This window comes from Dromaius novaehollandiae, chromosome W (assembly GCF_036370855.1).
Source record: "Dromaius novaehollandiae isolate bDroNov1 chromosome W, bDroNov1.hap1, whole genome shotgun sequence".
NCBI lineage: Eukaryota > Metazoa > Chordata > Aves > Casuariiformes > Dromaiidae > Dromaius > Dromaius novaehollandiae.
The window spans coordinates 45,878,248-45,898,501 of record NC_088130.1 but is presented as its reverse complement, the minus strand read 5'-3'; the positions used below and the strand labels follow the sequence as shown (position 1 = coordinate 45,898,501).

At 42.6% G+C, this 20,254-nt stretch overlaps 1 protein-coding gene across 1 annotated transcript in view; it reads right to left on the bottom strand.

The window, feature by feature from the left end:
• LOC112987065 (thrombospondin-4) overlaps positions 1-20,254 on the bottom strand; it is a 38,011-nt gene that overhangs the window by 9,683 nt on the left and 8,074 nt on the right. Inside the window, exons 3-15 of the mRNA XM_064500869.1 lie at positions 19,966-20,213; positions 18,995-19,100; positions 13,988-14,070; positions 13,347-13,398; positions 11,802-11,974; positions 8,514-8,651; positions 7,798-7,875; positions 5,204-5,356; positions 3,752-3,856; positions 3,398-3,505; positions 1,713-1,872; positions 898-1,016; positions 43-95 (exon numbers count right to left, since the gene is read on the bottom strand). Of these exons, the coding sequence (XP_064356939.1) occupies positions 43-95; positions 898-1,016; positions 1,713-1,872; positions 3,398-3,505; positions 3,752-3,856; positions 5,204-5,356; positions 7,798-7,875; positions 8,514-8,651; positions 11,802-11,974; positions 13,347-13,398; positions 13,988-14,070; positions 18,995-19,100; positions 19,966-20,213 (1,576 nt within the window). The remainder of the gene's footprint in view (positions 1-42; positions 96-897; positions 1,017-1,712; positions 1,873-3,397; positions 3,506-3,751; positions 3,857-5,203; positions 5,357-7,797; positions 7,876-8,513; positions 8,652-11,801; positions 11,975-13,346; positions 13,399-13,987; positions 14,071-18,994; positions 19,101-19,965; positions 20,214-20,254) is intronic.

The following is a 20,254-nucleotide window of genomic DNA, read 5'->3' as shown; positions in this document are numbered from 1 at the left end:
TCCCATCTCACTGCGGATGTTACAAGCTATGACACAACATACCTGTCCTGATTGGTATCGCAGGAATCTCCAACCAGGTCATTGTCAACATCCGACTGCAAAAGAAAACAGAGAAAGCTCCAGCACCAGCTGCTGAGACATCTGTTAAAGCAGCAATACTAAAACAAAACATGATCAAATCAAATGCAATTAAAATAAAGCATGAAAAAACATTCTGTTTTGAAGACATAGCCTCTTGTCTGCATCATCTGTCTAACCAAAAAGTCAGTTTTATTAAAGAAAAAATAGACTAGGGATAAACAGGGTTAATCTAGAGTGGAGGGTTCAAGCAAGGTGAGAGAACAAGTGTTGCCTCCGCTACTGGAAAAAAGTACCTCTCATTTCTAACCAAGGTTCATTTCTTGAGGGGCTTTAAAAATGTACCGTGTTTCTGTAAGCAAGCTTCCCACATTCTTTGTTAGTTACAAAGGGCTTAATCAGAGTTGTAAACGTATCAAAACTCTCCCTGATGTCTCACCTAGGAGCAGCAGAGGTTTTGCTAAATAAGGACATCAGGATTTAGTCCTTATGAAAGGAATTATCAGTGTAACTAAGTCACACCATTGTGTGAAGTCTGGCACTGGACCCTGAGGGACTGGAGCAGCCCGCCTTTCAGAGCACGATGGGCGAGACATTGATGAGGGAGAGGGGCTAACAACAGCCCAGTGTATGAGAATGTACCCGGCCGCTCCTCCTTCCAATGTCAGGAGCTTTCAAAGCTCTATAAAATCTTCCTAAACACCCACTGTCAAAAGATAAGCACTGTGGCTGCACTGGCTGCCTCATTCTCTTGCATCTTTTTGGATCTCAACAATCCCTCTCACTAAACGAGGATATTTTTTCGTTCCACCTGCTAACCTGGTTTGGGTTGCTGACGGTAGGGCAGCTGTCACAGGCATCGCCAACGCCATCATTATCCTTGTCCTCCTGGTCTGGGTTGGGGATCCTCTGACAATTATCCAAAAGGTTCTTAATACCTAGGAAAAAGTGGATTGGACGTTAGTTAAAAACTATTTCCTATATCTGTCATTGTACAACATAAATAAAGAACAGTAAAGATGCGATTCATTTTCTGCAACTGCTTTATCCTGCAATGACACTATAAACCTTTACAGCAAATCTTTCTTATCTATTCATTAATAGTAGTAAGAAACATCTTACTGAAGAACAGCTGTCCTGTTCAACCCAACAACATACACTTCATTAATTACACACACTTCATTCTAGCCTGTTCCCTGGGTCACAATTTACAGGATGGGACATTTCATCTTCATTATTACATCTGGAGGGTTGTGATTTTATGACATCTTTTAAGCCTCCTCCAGTAATGAAAATAATACATTATGTAGCTCTTGGGCATCTGGGACAGGCAGCAGCTGGGACACTCAAACACTCTGGGACACGTTTGAGCCTTTAAGCAATTACTGAATGACCAGTGCCCTTAACTTATACATGAAACACAGCTCAGGGTATCTGTTAAAAAGTGTACAGTGCTTCAGATGGAGGCAAAAAGATATACAATAATCTAAACGCGATGATTCCAACCACAAGTCTCCTGCAGAAAGGGAATGTGTTACATGACACTTAGCAGCTGGTGAAAGTTTCCTAACACACAGCACAGTAGGGGCAAGTTTCACAAATATCACAGAAGCTGTAAGTGAAGAATTACCAACCATCTCCATCCATGTCATCGTCACAAGCATCTCCTTTCCCATCACCATCAGTGTCCCGCTGGTCATTATTCAGGACATTGCGACAATTGTCACAAGCATCTCCAAAGATATCTTGGTCGCTATTTCTCTGGTTAACATTGGGAGCCAAGACACAGTTATCCTGCAAGAGACACAGACCCAAATGAGGTATGAGCTGGGCTCTGAATCCTTCATTTCTACTTTAGTGGATTTATATAAGCCTTGTAATTTATATTTTCAGGGAAAAAAAAAAGCAGCAATTTCCAAGCATTTTGACATTTTATGTGAATATTAGCTCTGGACCAGATTTCAGTGGTTCCCTCAAATATCTGCTTTCAACCACACCATGAGAATATTAAATGCAAACATCCAGTATGACAACGCCTTATTTATGACTTTGTTTTCTGGTTCTCCTTTCAGACAGGCCCATGTAAGTAACCTGTTCAGAAGCCCTGGCTCCCTCACATGGTCTGTCTCAAGGGCTGCAGTTCAGGGGCCCTGACAGGTCCTCGAGGTGCTCTTGATGACAGGCGGTTGCCCTCTTCTGGTAGAGACTTGAATCAAAGCTGAAACACTTGGAAAACTCTGCTTCTTGATGCAAAAAGGCCCAAGTCCTATTCTTTTGTCACCTAACATGCTGTTGACTCTCTAGGACCATTAGGAGGCACACGGGGAGAACTATTTCGAAGTGGTGTAAACGCGCCTCCCCCACCCGCACGCCGGTGTCCTCACCCTGCCACGCACACGCAGCAAGAGGCAGAACAGAGCCCAGCAACAATTCACAGCAGTTGCTTGACTGCGAAGGTGCTGACGTTGCAGAGAGTCACAGCTGAAGGAGGATTTAACGTCTTTCCTTATGCAATATTAATACAGCCAATTGCTCCAAGTTGCCAGAATTTTTGTCTTTGCGGCAAAATACCCCAGAACAGACCTTCTGCAACTGCTAGTCTGCCCTAGCTCCACATGGTTGTTTGTACTCTGAACAGAGCATCCTTCTTGTCTTCTTTGGAAATGCGTTAAGCAATACCACACAAATATCTTGATGTGGAATAACAGTGAGGAGTGAAAGCAAAAGAGTTTTTATAGTCTGAACTTATGCTCCAGCATATCCTGCAGTGATATCCTCACGTGGAAAGCTCTTCCTCTTTGAGAGCCTGATCCAAAGCTTTTGAAGTTATTGGCAAGACACTCACTAATTTCTGCAGGCTTTACATCCCTCGCACAATGTGCTGCCAGGTCACTCTGTTCTTTAAACAGAAAGACAATAACTTAAGCAATGTTCTTAAAGGCCAAGTTATGGAAGAGTGCGAAAGAAGAGCACAAGACTATGTTCTGTAGAATGTGTGCATTCTACAGAAAAGCTGTCATTGAGAAAATAAAATTCAATGCTAAAATATAAATAATGGAGCATTCACAGTTGGGATTTAAGGCTGGTGTGGCAGACTTTTTTTTTTTTTTTTTTTTTTAAGGCTTTATAATAGTTAGCCTTACATAAAAGACAGGATTTAGAGAGGTAGTAACGGTAATGGATATGGAATAATGATTGGCAAATGGCAATGGACCAGGTTTTGAAATCACTGCCTACTGCAATAACATGAAATCCTTCTGTTTACACAATTTACACAGACCCCCAGTCCGTGAGATGAACACCCAGATCTACACAGAACCTGCTCATTGGGAATGCCATCTCCATCTGCATCTTCATCACAGGCGTCTCCAATCCCATCACCGTCGGCATCTTCTTGTCCGGAGTTTGGGACAAATCTGCAGTTGTCCTAGATAAAACAAACAAAACAAAACAAAGAGAGAGAAGTCTGTATTCTACGGGTTAACTGAATGCTATCATGGTTTGAATGACTTTTTTCTTTATTGTTTTCATTAAATAATCAAATGAAAAACAATTTATCCAGAAGAATTCAATAACTTGAAAAAAGACGAATACATCTAGTCATGTTTCTTCCATTCTTCTTCCTCCCTCCTTCATGCTCTGTATTATTATGGGATTAAGAAGAACTTCTTACCTTTCTACAGCTTTCAGCAGAGCATGAGAGTTCTTCATTCGGGTAGCCATCAATGTCAACATCTTTTCCACAAACATAACCATCACCAGCCCAGCCGATGCCACACTAACAATAAAACACCGTGCTAGTATTACCAAAAGGTTAATGAGTCACTTCAGCAATACTCAGGAGGGAAACTCCACATCAGTCTTGAAAAGCAGTAATATGCAAAAGGCACCAACAGATGTTGAAGTACCGTGAAGTATGCCTTAGTATCTCATAGTGTGGAAAAAAAGAGCCTGAAGCCTCATTTTAGATGGACCACGTGCCTGCAACACCTAACAATTTCAGTGAGAGCTATAAATTTCTTTTAGATGCTTGTCAGGAGGCAGTTTTTGCTCCCCATATGTCAGTGGAGAAAGTAGAGAAAAGAGGGGACCTAGACAGATGCACTTAGCACCATGGTTGGGTGGCATGAGCGTGCATCAGTATCGCAAGAATATATCTGCAACTAGGGGAAGCTTTAAGAGAAAACTATGTTGACAGCTACTGAGTTTGCATCAGCAAAGCAAGTGCATCTGCAAGTTTCTGCTAGCAGATTAAATTGCTATTGTTTCACTCAAATGCCTAATTTGTATTGTGCTGTTGTAGTTGAACACAGGCATAGAACTACATGGCCAATTCAGATCTCTCCTAATACAAGGACTTACCTAACATGAGTATCCAGACATGTTCCCATTACAACATGAACTTAAAATATCCTAACATCTTATTCTTTCAAACAGATGCACTTAAAAATGAGACCAAAGCAAGTGCCAACAAAAGCACATACTGTAGCCATATTTAGGACACAGGATTAGTCTCGTTTCCCCTTGCAAGCTGGAAAAACTAAGAAATATACTTCAGTCAGACAATGAAAGTTCATATGCCCTTTGAGCTCATCTGCTCCTAGGGCTGGAAAGCACAGTACAGCTTACCTGTGCCAGGAATCTTTGGTCCCCCTTTGGGTGGGCGTATTAGCGTTTATATCAGTAGGCGAATGCGAGCACTGCGGGTATGCAGGCTGGATCCCTGATCACAGCTATGTAGCTGAATGTGCTCCATGCGGCAGCACATCAGGAGAGGAATTTGCTCATGTGATGTTCTCTGTGCAGTGACACTTGAGAATCCTTTCTGAGAAAACTATGTAAGGGGCTAAAAAGGCCCTTCCCAAAAAATTTAGTTACACAGACACTAGCAGCCCACACAGTAAATATAGCATATGAGTATGGCTGCGTTTAGACATACTGCAAGAAGAAAAAAATTGCAACACAGACTTAGCTCAGTTATTTTTGTAGCCGAGTTGGACCAGCATGCCATAATCTGGTTAAAAAACAGAACTGTTCTAATAAAATGGCCACAAAGACTTGCTCAGTTCCAGCCTTATAACAGTTGGCTCTCACTGTCAACGCATGCATGAATTTATCCACTTACAATACATGTCACCTCGCCTCGCCTCTCCTCAATACACCGGGCATGGACACTGCATGGATTGAGGGCTCGACTTCTGCAACTCCTCACAGCCTGGCAACCCCTGGTTTGGTCTCCTGTATATCCTGATTTGCATTGCCCACACTGGTAAGAGCCCTGTAAGAATAAAAAATTACTAGCCAGTCTTTCAACTGGATTTTTTCTAAAGCAGATGTGTGAATGAGATTCATGCCATATTGCTTACACTGTGCAAGTGCAGTTTTTCATCCATTGAGACCTCTTGCACTTTGAACAGACTTTTCTTTCCACATAACATTCAGGTTTGGCTCCCACAGCATGTGCTGGAAAACATGCTCAACTCATGCCTGTTGAGACCAGGTGCCAAAACTTTGTGTAAACTCCTCAGCAGCACCTGCTTAATCAGATCAGCTTAGCCAAACAAGCAAACCTGTGTGGGTGCTCTTATTTCAGTGTAAAAGAGATTCCATCAGTGTATCTTAACTCAGCTGGGGATTGAGTGAAAGAGTGGAAGTGAGACAAGGAAATTCACCATCTTTGCCCTGTTTATTTTATTTTTTTAATCCTAAATGCTTTGAAGCCAATTTGAGCTAAATCTTGTATTTTGGAAAGGAATTCAGGAGTTGAAGATACAGTTATCCTCACTGAAATGGCAGTAAGAATGTCGATGCAGCCTTTTGCATTGGTTTACCTAGAAAGATACATAGATCTTCATGAACTGCCTTTGTGCACCTTCTATGCAAGAAAACCCAAAGAAGCTAAGCCAAGGAATCCCAGTTTATGCTGGGACAATCACTATATGCAATATGAGCAGATAAATGCTGATAAGAATGGGCCTTATTTAGGTATTTAATATGTTTTTTGTCTCTGTCTCACATATCTGTAGATTTGTAATCTAGGACATAAAAGTTAATTGAAAACAAACTCTTTTTTTCTTACAGCGATTGATTATTTTGATATGTCAAAGAACAGAAACGGACAGATCTCTGACAAACTTGTGCATCACCCTTCGTGAAACAGAGGTGCTTCAGACCTCTGTTTTTGCTCATCCCATACGAAGCCTGTTGGATGAACTGTCAGAACCATCCCAGTCCACCATGCTAGAGAGAGACACTTACTACCCAACTGTGCATTATTTTTGTCCTGCCTTTCTAGCTTTGTTCCAAATTTAAACTCTGTGCTATCTGTATACTTTCAGTCTGTATACTTAATAGAAAAATAATCACTGGACCATCCGAATGGTATGGCCTATATAAAACATAATGGTCTGTGCATTTTCTTCTAATTGAAGCCAGATTAAATCTTCTGGAGCATGCTGAGTTTGCTAAATATATTCTCTTCTGTGCATTAAAATAGCCTTTAAGGCAGCACTTCCTGACCCAACAGTTTGTAAAGGAAGACAAGAGCAAAAAAATCATGCTGCTCTGTTTTGACAGCTAGCAGGCTTCCCTTTTCTCTGCTAAAACAGAGACTACCAGCCTTCAGAAGAGGGCCAGTCTTGCAATAGGTACAACATGTGAAAGAAAAGTTCCAGATATCAAAAAAAGAAAAATACAGTGAGCAATGAAAGCAGTCCCTAGCAAGGCAAGGCCGTGCACAAGGAGAGCAGACCATTTGGAACGTCGCTGGTGGCCTCCATGATACCCAGCTGCAGAAAAGACCATCTTTACACCTGTAGGTTATTTTTATCCTTTTTCTTGTTATGAACAGAGCCTGCTTTATGCAACCAGCAGGCTGTGGTAGCAGAACAGTATTTGACAGTGGGATAAGTTAAGTGAAAGCTCAAAATTGCTTCACAGCATTAAAATGGTCATAAGCTCCTTCTGTAGGACCATATCACAGAATGGCTGAAATTGGAAGGGACCTCTGGAGACCATCTAGTCCAACCCCCCTGCTCGAGCAGGACCACCTAGAGCATGTTGCTCAGGATTGTGTCCAGACAGCTTCTGAGTATCTCCAAGGGAGGAGACTCCACAACCTCTCTGGGCAACCTGTTCCAGTGCCCAGTCACCTCTAACATCTTTCAACCCCCCATTTTTAGTTCTGCAATGCTTGTTTTCCTGGATTACCTACCCAGGTCTATAGCTATTAAACATGCTATACCAATTGTAGCTCTCCTGCTCTCTGTATTATATAGAGAGATACCTGGTACTGTATATACCAGATACCCTAATGAAGTGAAGATATTACTCCTACAAAAAGGGCTCATAGGATCGTCTATAGGATGATCCTATAGGGTCATCTTGCTGCAGTAATTCCTAAGTGAGTAGACACACTGGGAAGTAAAGATAAAATCTTTCAAAGGAGGTTTCTTCCCATAACATGCTCATAAACACACATAACTGGAGGGTGAACAGAGAATTCCTGCCATTCTTCAGGGAAAGCTCAGGTGTACATGTTAATGACAAATTAAGTATTGACTATTGTATTATTATTCATGAAAAGGTGATTCTTTGGTTTAGATAGAGCCAAACAGATTACATTATTTAGCTCTTGAATCAGAGCCACAAACCTAATCCTAGCCTCATGGAATTTTAAAACAACGATTTTTTTAATGCCATGAATAAAAAGGTGCTTACCAAAGTGTTCACACAATGGGAATTTGGAACACAGAGTCCATCTCCACCATGCTGACATTCATCAATGTCTAAGCAGACCTAGCAATAAAACAAAACAACCTAAAATAAATCTAAGTCAACTTGGATCTAAGTCTGAAGAAAAGCCACCAAAGTTTAAATCCAAAGAAGAGTCATAGCCTCTCCTGAAACCACTCTAAGAATGGCACAGATATACCCACAAACTTAATTTTTGGATGGTTCTTCAGACACTCAAGTCAACTCTGAAGAGATGCTGTGTGATATAGCGTCAAAATGTCAAACTTAGGATGGGCTTCTAGTTCACCCACAAGAGTGGAGAGGAGAACTATGTCCCCATTGCAGAGCTGTACAGGAAAGTTTATAAAAACAGCAGTAAAACAGACCTTTTCTATCAAACTCTTCCTCTTCCTAGGTCAGAATCAGTTTACAGAAATCAATAAAGCCTCTCTTTAAAATTAATCAGATGTGCCTATGTAGATAATGACATTTTTTCCTGTCTCCATCCTAATCCTGACTAGTAGGCAGTTAATACTCTCATTAAAGCCAAGCAAACACAACAATCAGTTGGAGCAGTAACGCTCTAAGCTCTGCCTAACTGCACAAGGCAACTGTGTAATGACTGAAATACAAATAAAATGCAATATTGATATAAACCAGACCCTCACACTGGAGATTGCTTCAAGGATGCTGCCACTCACCTGCTTATTGCTCTTGGCATAGCTGAGTCCTACCCCTTGCACCATTTGTCCTGTATATCCTGGGGGACAGGTGTCACAACGGAAACCTGGAGCAGTGTTCACACAACGCACTCCAGGGAAGCAAGGGTTGTAACGGCACTGCAAGGACAAGAAATGAACTGAGCACATGCTGATGCTTCAGTAACATCCAGCCACTGAGCACACGCACAGACCTCTCAGGGAATTTGCTTAGGCAATGTTACATGCAAATGTCTGCACATCTTCTGTTCAGAGCTGGCTTGCAGAAAAAAAAGTCTCAGGTATAGTTGACCCCATTGATCTTCAGCTATCTCTGAAATTTAACTGACACTTATAATCTTGCATTATAGCCTGCAGTAGTACCCCAAGCTCTGCTTCCCATCCTTCCTTTTGCTGGGCAGGTTCAGCTCTCGCTGAGGTAGAGAATCCCCCTAGAAGGCGCAGGACCACCATATCTGGAAAGCAGCATAACTGCAGCCCACAACATGATCCTGCCATTGTGTTTTGTGCACTCAAAAGGAGCATCAGCATTTTTCCCTCATTTGTATTTGAGCAAATACTGTAGACAGAAGTAGCCCAAAATACAAGCCAGATAAACGGGGATGTGCCTGTAGCACCCACACCTTTCTAGACCAGAGGGCCACAGACAACCCTCAGCATTTCTCCCAAAATACCACATACCCATACCATCACCCTTGGACTGAAGATGCTGTTGACTTCATTGCCCAATGTGGTTTCACAGAATGGTTGTCACCCATTGGTGACAGTGGTCTTCTGGGTGCCCGTGGGCAACCACATCCTGCATTGCTGCCTCTCAAATATCGCCAGCCACTTGGTAAAATTTGTAAGATTGTCGAAAACGTCAGCATGTCATCATGCTATGTACGATTCAAAGACAGCAATAAGCAAGAAATATAAGAAAGAAATATGAAAGATTTTTAAAAATATGTTTTCTTTTTAATACTTCTTTTTGCCTCCATCGCTAGCAGAAAAACATCCATAAAATGATAGGAGAACAAGCCAGAGAACATCCATGTACAGCGTCAAACATGTAACTTGTGTGCGTGTATAAAATACATGATTCTATATTGCCCAGAGCTTGCATTTGCCCTTTAGTGTATCATCTTTGGAGAGCTGTTAGAGACCAGTAACCACACACGCGCACACACACAGACACACACACACACACACACACTTTTAACGGAGCAGGAAAAAAACAGGTTTAATATCAAAGTGTGTTTGATGTAAAGATTTGATAGAAGTATGTCCAAAGCTAGCATAAGGCAAATGTAAAAGCTAAGACAGACATGTTGTCCCTGAGAGGGTATTATTTAACGTAAATTTTATTGCAGCCAGTAGAGGGCAGTCAAACTACATCATAAACCCAGCAGAGCCAAAGCGCAGAATATAGAGGACATCAGCATGTTAAAATAATGTCCTAAAGCTAGTAATGAACACGGGAGCTTGTTGCAGAGATATCAACAGTCTCAGAAAGACTGATGGCAGCTCCTAGTGGGGAAACTTCTAGGTTTCCCTTCACCAGAATTTGCATGTGAACTCCTATTTAAATGTCCAGGTTTTAGGAAGTAATTTTGTTATTTCCTAAAATAACATGAAGTTCACACAGAAGAAGGGTGTTATCCTAGAGAAGACTCTGCAAAAGCTTTCAAAAAATATTACTTTCCTTACTGTCTTAGCTGACTAGAGAAAACAGAGAACATGGCAAAGTGCAGCTTATCTGACAATGAAAATCTATCAGCATTTATTATCTCTTCCACCCCCCTCCCTTGAGAAACCATAAGTGTGAATCCAACTGATAAAGGATATGTTTTCTGGTGAAGAAAATGCACCACACTAGATGGCGTTTTGGTAGCATTGTCCACACAGAGACCAAGAACTCATATAAGCAAGACTGTCTCCATGATATCATTTTGGCAACATTTCCTCGCTGTTTCTAACGTCAGTTCAGCTCTGCCACCTGGAGCAGTGGTAGGAGCGTGAAGCACACACGTCTCTAGTGGCAGAGCCTGGCTGCTCTGAGAAACCTAAAGTTACCGTCGTGTTACTACCGATCGGTCGCACTTTGCTTTCTCACAGCACTACCGTGGGTAGAGTTGCTCCCACACTGAAAATGGCAGGGAGGAGATCATTACCACGCTCTGCCCCAGCACAAATCTGGCGCTGGAGATGGCAGTACCTCTCCATACGGCTGAGCTCCACCTCGGCTGGCGCGAGCCTCACAGCACAGCTGTCTGTGCCGTGACACTCGCACCGGAGCTGCCTCGGCTTCGCCTCCTGCATCCGCGTTTCAGGCCTTCACCCCCAGGTCTGGCACCTTCTCTTGCAGCAGGCACAGCTCATGCCACGTGAGGCAAAATAAAAGACGTCTCCTACATCTCAGGAAGCTGCAACACTGAACCCAGGTTCTCCCCCCAGCGTCTTCCACAGACAGCAGTAAGCTGGACACACCATACCCCTCTGCTGATGGCCAAAAGGAGCGAGTAAAGCAAACCAGCAGTCAAAGCACATCTCTTGCTGGCTCGGAAGGGGAAAGAGGAAGTGCTTTTGCTGTTTTATGTCATTTGGTAAGTACCCTGATAGTACTGGGTTATCCACAAGCACAACTAACAACCTAATCCTCCTGGTTCCCTGGTCTACTGTACCCTTAGTTTCTCCACAAAAATCAGCAAAGGTAATGGCAAAAATCATCGTACAGAAAAAGCGTGGTGAAGTGGTAGGCTGTTTTGTTTTTTGTGTTAAGTGTTCTGAGTCAACGTTACTTATTTCAATTAATAATTCAGGATATAAAGTCTTCAATACAAACAAGGTAACATACAGCACAAGAAAAAAAAAGATTTAAGTCAACCTTTCCAGCTTTCATTATAACCATAAAGAAGCAAAAGGAAGTGAAACATTAAATGTTCACTCTTTGTCATAGACCTTTAAGGTTAAGCTGAAAGCATGGCAGCTGTACCGGGTGAACAGAGGACTGGTCTCCACGGCTGGTTCAGGAGCACTACAATTTAAAGAAACAACTCCTTTAGGTAACTTCTCAGCTCACCAGGGTATTCCAAGTTTTCACCCATGTAACCTCCACAAAGTAGCAGCAACAGCAACAGCAAAATAGAGGGGTGGAATCAAGTCAGAACATTCACTGTGCAAGCAGTCAGCAAATGCTGAAGAGACCAAGCATTAGCCACCCATTGCTATGTAAAAACCAGGTGGTTTTAATTTTTTTTTTGTTTAGTTCTGTGAGAGTCAGTATTTTACCTCATCGATATCTGAGCATGTAACTCCGTTCCCTGTGAGCCCTTCAGGGCACGGGCCGCACTGAAATCCCTCGGCTGTCTCCGTGCACCTGACCCCTCTGAAGCAGGAATTGGCTTCGCATTTGGGTTTAGGGCGTCTAGGAGGTGGAGTTGGAAAATTCACAGTTCCCAAACCTTTAACACAGAAAGAACAGCTGTTTTAGCGATTAAAAGAAACATCCATCACAGCTTTCAGCTGGCAAGCGCTCTGCAGAGATCCCCGTGGCGCGACTCAGTGGGGGATCGTGTTTCTGCCCCGTGCAGTGAGGCTGCAGGAGCTACCAGCTGCGCTGGGGCTGACGAGACTTCATGCTGGGAACAGCCCAAGCCTCTGGACAGTGGAAATTTAGCCTATTTCGTTAGATCTGCATGCTGCTCTTGACTACACATGGGAGCCCTCCTGCTATGTTTGTCCCAGGACAGACCTGCTGCTGGGCAGGGGAAAGCCAGGGACCTCGGAAGGCCAAAAGGATTCCTGAGAACTGAAGTTTCATGGTACAAGGCACTCCTCAGGCTAAATCAGCAACGCTAGCCCTTCATATGGAAAACTGTGCTATGACTTCACAAGAGCAAAATCTGACCATCTACAACACAGGGGAACAAAGCAGCAGCAGTTGGCAGCAGATGGGATGCACAGCAGGACATGCAGTACACTGGTTCAGATACACAGAGGCCAGCCCTGGGGAAATGCAACATTGCCAGAGTCTCTGGCTGGTGCTGAGCCTTGGTACCGATGTATGGGCTACATCTTTGCAACTGGGTGATTTAAAGACATTTTCTTTGGCACTCGCACAGGAAGTTTAATCTGACTGGAGCTCAACTGAGATAAAATATTTTGATGAGGCTGGTAGTTTAGAAGTGATTAACTAAAAGGCCTAATGAGTTTAGGCCTACTATGCCACCCCAGGAGGGAATATCTTTGGTTTTCATAGCCAGTGTACATGTTTTGATTGCCAGTTGTGTAGGAGGGCCATGCAACGGCATTCGGGAAGGTATTTATTTCTTCCATTTAGCCAAAAGATGGCCAATGTTTCATTTGGATCTTACTGCTGTTAACCAATGATTACCCACTCAGAATCAGAGTATTTTCAGGTGAAATCCATGGGATCTTCCTGAGCTTGAAAATAGCAAGTGTTACAGAACAGGATTCCTCACTTATCCTTCCACTACAACTGGTGATGAGACATTTGCAGGCAATGTCTCCCTCCGGGGGACACATGACACAGCTTTGCGGCAACACAAGAACTGAGATGCAGGTCGAGGTGGCACTGCTTGGTTTAGAGGGTTTAATCCCGCAGTAGGTGATTGTCAGGAGTATAGAAACTGAAAGCTTTTTCCCCAGTGGAAATCTATTTTAAATTTGTGTCAAATATATCTAGAATTTTAGACACATTTTTTTAAAAAGTACTCTTCAGAAACCAAATAAATCTAATGTAATCAGAATTAGTTTTAAAGTGACTTTATATCTCATCTGTCTGCCTTTTACAAGCCATACAGGAATACTCACCACATGCCTGGCACTCAGCTATGGTATTTCTCAGAAAAGTTGTTTCCTTGACCTTCAGGATATAGAAAATAAACATTATTTGGATACGGGCAGCTCCAGTTTGCACCTGGCTGCCAGAAGAACCGTTATCTTCTTCCCCAAGACGCCACTCAAACCATGCAACATATGTACTACATCTTGAAATGAGATACTCTTCCTACTCCATAAAACTAAGCTCAGTGATAATGGTCCTAATTCAGTTCATCCTTCATCAAGAAAGCCTTTAAGAATGACATGCTTAACTAAAGGCATATGCCAGCAAATTCAGCTCTGAGACCCACCAACGACTAGAACAAATTCAATTTCAGTTCTGTGCAAGAGACCTACCTCTGTCTATCAATGGGCTACAGCAGCTGCTGTAGTTCTTCTCCACTTAAAACAGCAGGTTTTCTGGATCTGAATATGCAAGTCACCTGCACTGCCACATTCAGTGAACCTTCACAGCATGCACAGGGCCTATACAGTTACTACTTCTCCACTGTGCCATGCCTCTGGGGCAATGAACTCTACACACTTATTTTTTATTGCTTACATTAATTCTGCCCTGACCCTAATAAAAGTCACAAGCTTGGGGATTTCATGCTGAAGCCCGTGTACAGTACCTGTTGTCTGAGAAGGTCTTTCACATCTCCCAGTATTTGATTCATCTGCATCATCTGACCCATCAGCTGCCTATTAAAATCATCTGCAGGAAAACAGTAATGAAAAGAGTGCACAATGCACATAAGTCTCCTTCATTTGCCATGATGCCATCATGAGATACAAGATGGAATCATCTTAAAGAGCCAAGGGTGGGGGGAATATTACTGTTGCTTAAGTCTTGTAGGAATGCTTAAAGGAAATCAGTATTTAGCTTCATTTTTTGTAGAGGGATTTGCATGACCTCGAGGCTCTTCTGGACTTAATTCCATGGTATAGCCAAGAAACAAGCAGAAAAAGCAAAAACTTCTCTACAGGGAGTAAAGCAATATACTCGTAGCACTACTTCAGCATCTAACAATATTGGCAACTAATGCCACTCATGTTACTGGTTTCTCCCAGGCCTGAGACCTGCAACCCTATGTGAAGCTTTATGGTTTCAAGACTGAAAAGGAACTTTTCTGTGATAATCCATTTGGGGGAGCCAAGAAATATCTGTCCATATAATGGTAAGTAACCCCTTTTAAATACATTTTGTGTCACTACAATCAATTCCTGCTCATTTTTCAAAGAGAAGTTACTCGGCGTTCCAGGAAAGCTTGTAGTGCAGCTCTGATCATGCATCAAAAGCAGCCCCTCTGACCAAAACAGCAGTTTTCATACCTGCAGCCCTCCTTTGGCTCCTCTTCCTACTGCAGCTCATCTTACCATACGCAAGTTCCACGGCTGCGTTTCCTCCTCATTCATAAGGACTGCAGGGCTGCCTCATTCATACGGACTCACAAAACATCTATTCAACACACTTATGAATGTGCACCAAGATTTTCACACAAGACTCATTTGTTAAATGAAACATTAGTTTTGACCGGATGACAGGAAAGAAGCGTAGAGTATGTGTAACAGTAATACTCCGTTCTTTGTGTTTGTAGCTCCCTGCTGAGTTTGTAGCTCTCTCGAGCAGTTATTTGTTTACTTCTCTAAGTCTGTATGTCAAAACAAATTTCATAAATATATGCTTTTTTACATTTTAAGCAGGCAGGGTATTTTGATATCATGTCCAATCGCTCCAGGGAGGTTTATTCATGTGTTACTTGCATGGGTATTGAAAGCTTACATGAAAAAAGCTTTTCTTAATGTTTACCTCATTGTTTTGTACTTCAAAGCATTTCTAACTGTTTCTTGATTTCGGATTTTCTCATCAAAACACTAAAGTTTAAAGACTTGGGAAGCACCTGTTCTAGAACATGCCTCCGTTCTAGTCCCAACCTTCTCTTTATTTGTGGAGGAAGGCAGCAAGACTTAAAATCATTGGTATTTCAGAATCCCATAGTGGAACCTGGCATGCAGGCTGTCAAAACAGATGTAGGGTTTTTTTTTTGTTTTGTTTTGCTTTATTTTTTTAAACAAAGATTGGCTTAGGCTTTATTGATTGCAATCTGCAAAAAAATTCTCAAGATTTCAGATGCTTCTTTGTTGGCTAGCATCTAAATGAAAAACAGATCTATTTTGTAGAGTTAAGTTTTGCAGACTGTTAAACTTTAAGGTGGACTGAACAGGTTGTATTGCCATGAATTATACACACTGCAAATTTAGATAGCAAAGCATTACCACAAACAGAAACACTTCCCATGATATTTTTTTCTCTTGCATTTAAAGCCAAATCCTATGGTAGATACCACCTGTAGCTGAATTACTGATGATCCATGGCAAGAGGCAAACTTCAGAGAGGCCTTTCACAGGACTGCTTGGCCGTAGTGTGCTGCACGGTAGCATTCAGTGGTAGCTTCTCCTAGGACAGAGCTGGGAAAGCCAAAGGTGCAGCCTGAGGCTTTACAGTTACCTGGTCCTACCACCTAGTCTCTCTCATCCACATCCCATCTACTGAGATGACTCCCCAGTTCAGCTTGAGTCCAGTTTGAAACAGTAACGACCTGGATAACAGGATGGCTTTCATGGCGATAATTAAATTCAGAGACAGATCTGAAAAATTACTGTCCAACAGGGAACTGAAGTCTCTTGACATGCTTCTTCTCCATAAACCTGAGGTCATGACAGTGACACAACACACTCGGCTCAAGAAGCTATCCTGTCCTTCTCTTTCCTGGTTTCATACCTTAGGCAGGACCTTTTACCAGGCCTTGGATTTGGAGCAGGTGACCAGCTCTGTTGCACAGCTAATCTGAGCAGGTTGGGCAACACACAAACACTAGCCTGGGAGACTGCAGGCCCCTGTATAAAGCTTCATAGACACACCAGCCTTTCTTCTAGCCCTCTTGGGAGCAGTACTGGCTTGAACACCCCACTGCGGGTCATCTGGCAAAGTCACAGTCATGAAGTGTCTTTCAAAGAGATTTTGGTTACTCAGCCAAAATCAGAGACCCAGTCATGACTAAAGTACAGATGATGGTTGATAAGTGAACAGTCCCCTGTCTGCCTGTAACCTAGTACCCAAAGAAGGTGGATGTATAAGTTGCGCGTACAAGATGCAAGGTGGCATCAAAGGGAATTGTGAAGTGGCAGGTTCCAAGTAAACAGAAGGAAATACTTCCTCAGACATGTAATGGGTTCTTTGCCAGGAGATGTACTCAATCACACATTCAAAACTGACCAGACATATCATCTATTGAGTACAAAGCACAAAGACTCCACCTCTGGGTCACGAGGTCCACACACCAGGAATCGCTGGAACCCGGGAGAGCATTCAGGAAAGCAACACTATAACTGCACTCTCTCTTACACTCTTCTCTTTGGGTCCATGACAGCATACCAGACAAAAAGAATCTTTGGTCTGATGCAACACAGACATTTTTATTCTTCTACATTATGTCAAGTCCAGCTACCCTAAATGAACTAGATAACCTTCAAAGGTCCCTTCCAACCTGAGTGATTTTGTGATTCTGATTACATGTGGCATACTGATCTCTTCTATCAAAAAGAATGTGTCTTGCACCATATTTTCCTGCCCACATGGAAAGATTTGAATACCCATGTTCAACCTCTAGCTGATCATAATATTCTCACCTCACAGCTATACTGCTTAGGTGTCTCAGCCTCACAGACAGCACTGAGGGACTGCTGCTGCCACAGTAGTGGCAATGATGAGGACTCTCAATCAAAGCCAAGTACCGTTATTCAGGTACTAAGCTCTCGCACATGTTTTCTGATCAATATAAAACCACACATACACATGCTTATACTAAGATACATAAGTGTCATTCCCTACACAGCTAAGCACTTGCATTCCTGCTTTTTCTGGCTAAAGAAAAAGTTGTGGTTATCTGATATATTGCTCCTATAAAGGGCACCATGAAACATATACAATGTGCTAGGGAGCTGAGTTAATATTGTTGTTGGAACACTTGCACCTCTTCCTTCTGTGGATTTGACTATGCAGACTTTGAATATATTCATGTGAGGCTTTTTTTACTTAATATGATACTAATTTCATATGAAGGTTATAAGCAATTGAACTTGAGAGGCCAGTCCAAAAAGCTCAGCCAAGTGTAGGCAGCCAGGGAGACAGTATCTCCACGTATTACTATGCTTTGAATTACTGATTAACAAGCAGAAAGTTACAAATGAGAACAAGCGTGCAATTTGGAAATCTTGCTCACTGAGCTCTGAGCTGCGAGTTTTTCCAGGAGGAAACATTGAATTACCCTTCCCTTCTATCTGCAAATGCCTGTTGATTTAAGGGAAGAGAGATCTTTGATAATAGAACCCTTCATATTTTTTGCCTAGGTGTATAAATGTTAAGGAGCAATAAAACATAAGTGTGTGTCACAGACGATTTACATAGCTAAAAAGCAAAACAGGTACTGTCATCACTGCATGGCACTGATGCCCACATTCATGTAGTGCACCCAGGATGGCCTTATATCAAAATTGCGTGGCTTGTTTCCCAACGGCATTGAATCTATTTTAATCAAAAATAGCTACGCTGTAGTTTTCTGGAGGGCGGGAAGAAGGGTAGGAGAGACAGCAAGCTTCTAATGGATGCTCTTTCAAACTTTAAAATCAGATTTTTTGTTTCACTGCTGTCTCATATCAACATACGGCATGCATAGCATGAACCCGTTGCGTTCCCTCGCACACACAACAGAAAGGCAGATTGACACGGCTGGGGAGGGAGTCCAGATGGGGCAGTCTAGCCCAGGTTCGCTCCGTTAAGAGGCTGAGGAGCACCCCCACCATCACCTGGGAGGGCATCCAGCCCCACGGGACCTGAAGGAACTCCCACAGCTGCAGCTCCTTCCTTTCCTCCCCATTCCTAGCCCAGTCTCTGCAATGGGAGGTAGGAAAGAAATTGGTTTTGAAACAGATTTCTGGTCCAGCAGGTGAACAAAAGCATCGGCTAGCTTGCAGCAGGACTAGTTGCTGCCTTGGCACAGCTTTTCCCACACGGACTCATGCACCCTCTTACGGCAGCACCAACTCACTCTGTGGTCCCCATCCTCGCCTCAGGCCTTCCCCTCTCCTGGGTACCTGATGACCCACAGAAGGTGAACACTGGCCATGTGGATAAGCGCATCGATAGGTCTTGCTCCTCTATCCATCTGCCTTTTTTCATAAAGCCTGCAGGAGTGTATCACCTTTAACACTACTTACTGTTTGCAAGTCCCGGTTGAAGAGCTAAAATATTATTAAACTGACACACACAGAGCACAATCACATAAGTTGCATTGTCTTATGAAATTAGGCCAAAAAGCTGCTTTTCATCACCACAGACTCTTCTTTCACTAGGCCAACAACTCATTGCTTTGTCACCTGCAACTGTGTGATTGTTTTCTCCTTCAGACTGAGCTGTGTATAAAATATTTTCAGGATATTATCATGGCTATAATTCAGTCAAAAAATCATCATTACTCATCTACAGAGTTTCTTCACGTTTTTAATATTAACCACGATAGCTTCTTTGCATTGATATCCTAAGGAATCTGAGCATTTTAACTCCCAATTGCAGGCCTTACCGTTGTGCTGAGGAACAGGTTCAATTTGTTGAAGGAAACAATCCTGCAGATTCCCCACTTGGGCAAGTGATCCTCCTGCTACCAGCTTCAGCTCATCTAGTGTATCCTAAAGTCACAGGAGAAATTAAGAGATCACAGTTCTGGTACAATAATGGGAAAAATATGAAATACTGGTAGAAGTAAATTAATTTTTCAGATAGGATCTCCATTTCCTAAGCATGCAGAGCTCCTACACTGTTCCTTCAAGACCACCCATCACCATCTGAATTGTAATAAAATCCCAAATTTTTGCGTGGCAGATTTTCAAATAGCTGTGGTTTTGTTCTGTTTTGTTTTGGGGTTTTTTTTTACTATTTAAATTCATACAATCTCATACCAGGAAGTTGAAGTATTTTTATATCCGTAGTATATAAAAATGATTTTTTGTTGAACTGAATCCAGAGCACTCTTTTTCCCCCTCTCAAACAGGCTCACATTCACATCAGGAATGTGGCACCTTAGTAATTCTCCACATAAACGGGCTCATTTTCTAGCCTGCAATGGAGCCAGGGGAAGGGGCAACCTTCGGGCAGAATGTCTTTGCACCTAATGCATATTTTGCATTAACAGCAATGAAAGATGTTTGTAGAAGAAGAGCTGCCCTTAATGGATCAAATAAGAGCTTACAAAAAGTCTGATTCCTGAGAAACACCTAGACTGCAGCAAAGGAGGCTGAAAATTTTAAATAAGATAAAAATTGTGTTTACAACGAACAGCAAAACTCTTACTGGGTTCAATGAGGCTAAGATTTCACGTGTTCCACAGTGAATTTGTTTACATTTCTTTCACAGATTATTTTAACACTCAAGTATTACTAAAGCACCATCATTCAGAGTTTGGCTGCCGTGAGGGCAGAGGTCTGGACTCAGTGATCCAGAGGGTCCCCACTGGCCCCTCCAAGTGCTCAGGCTGCTTCCAGTTTTCCTGCTCACCTGTGACTTCTTCTGGAAAGTGCGCAACTCTACTGACGCCGACCTCTGAGACAGAGTTGAAAATGCTTTCGGTAGGTCCCGAAGGGCACCTACTTGCACGCAGTCCAGATACAACTCGACAGTGCTCGATGCTTGCTGCAGGCCACTCAGCCTCAGGAGGACAGCATGGGGTTTCCCATCAGCCAGCTGGATGTTGCTGAAGACGACGGAGTTCAGCCTCCCATCACTCTTCAGATAGCGAAGTGCCACTAGTACAAAATATACAGAATAACTGTGGGATGGTAGCAGA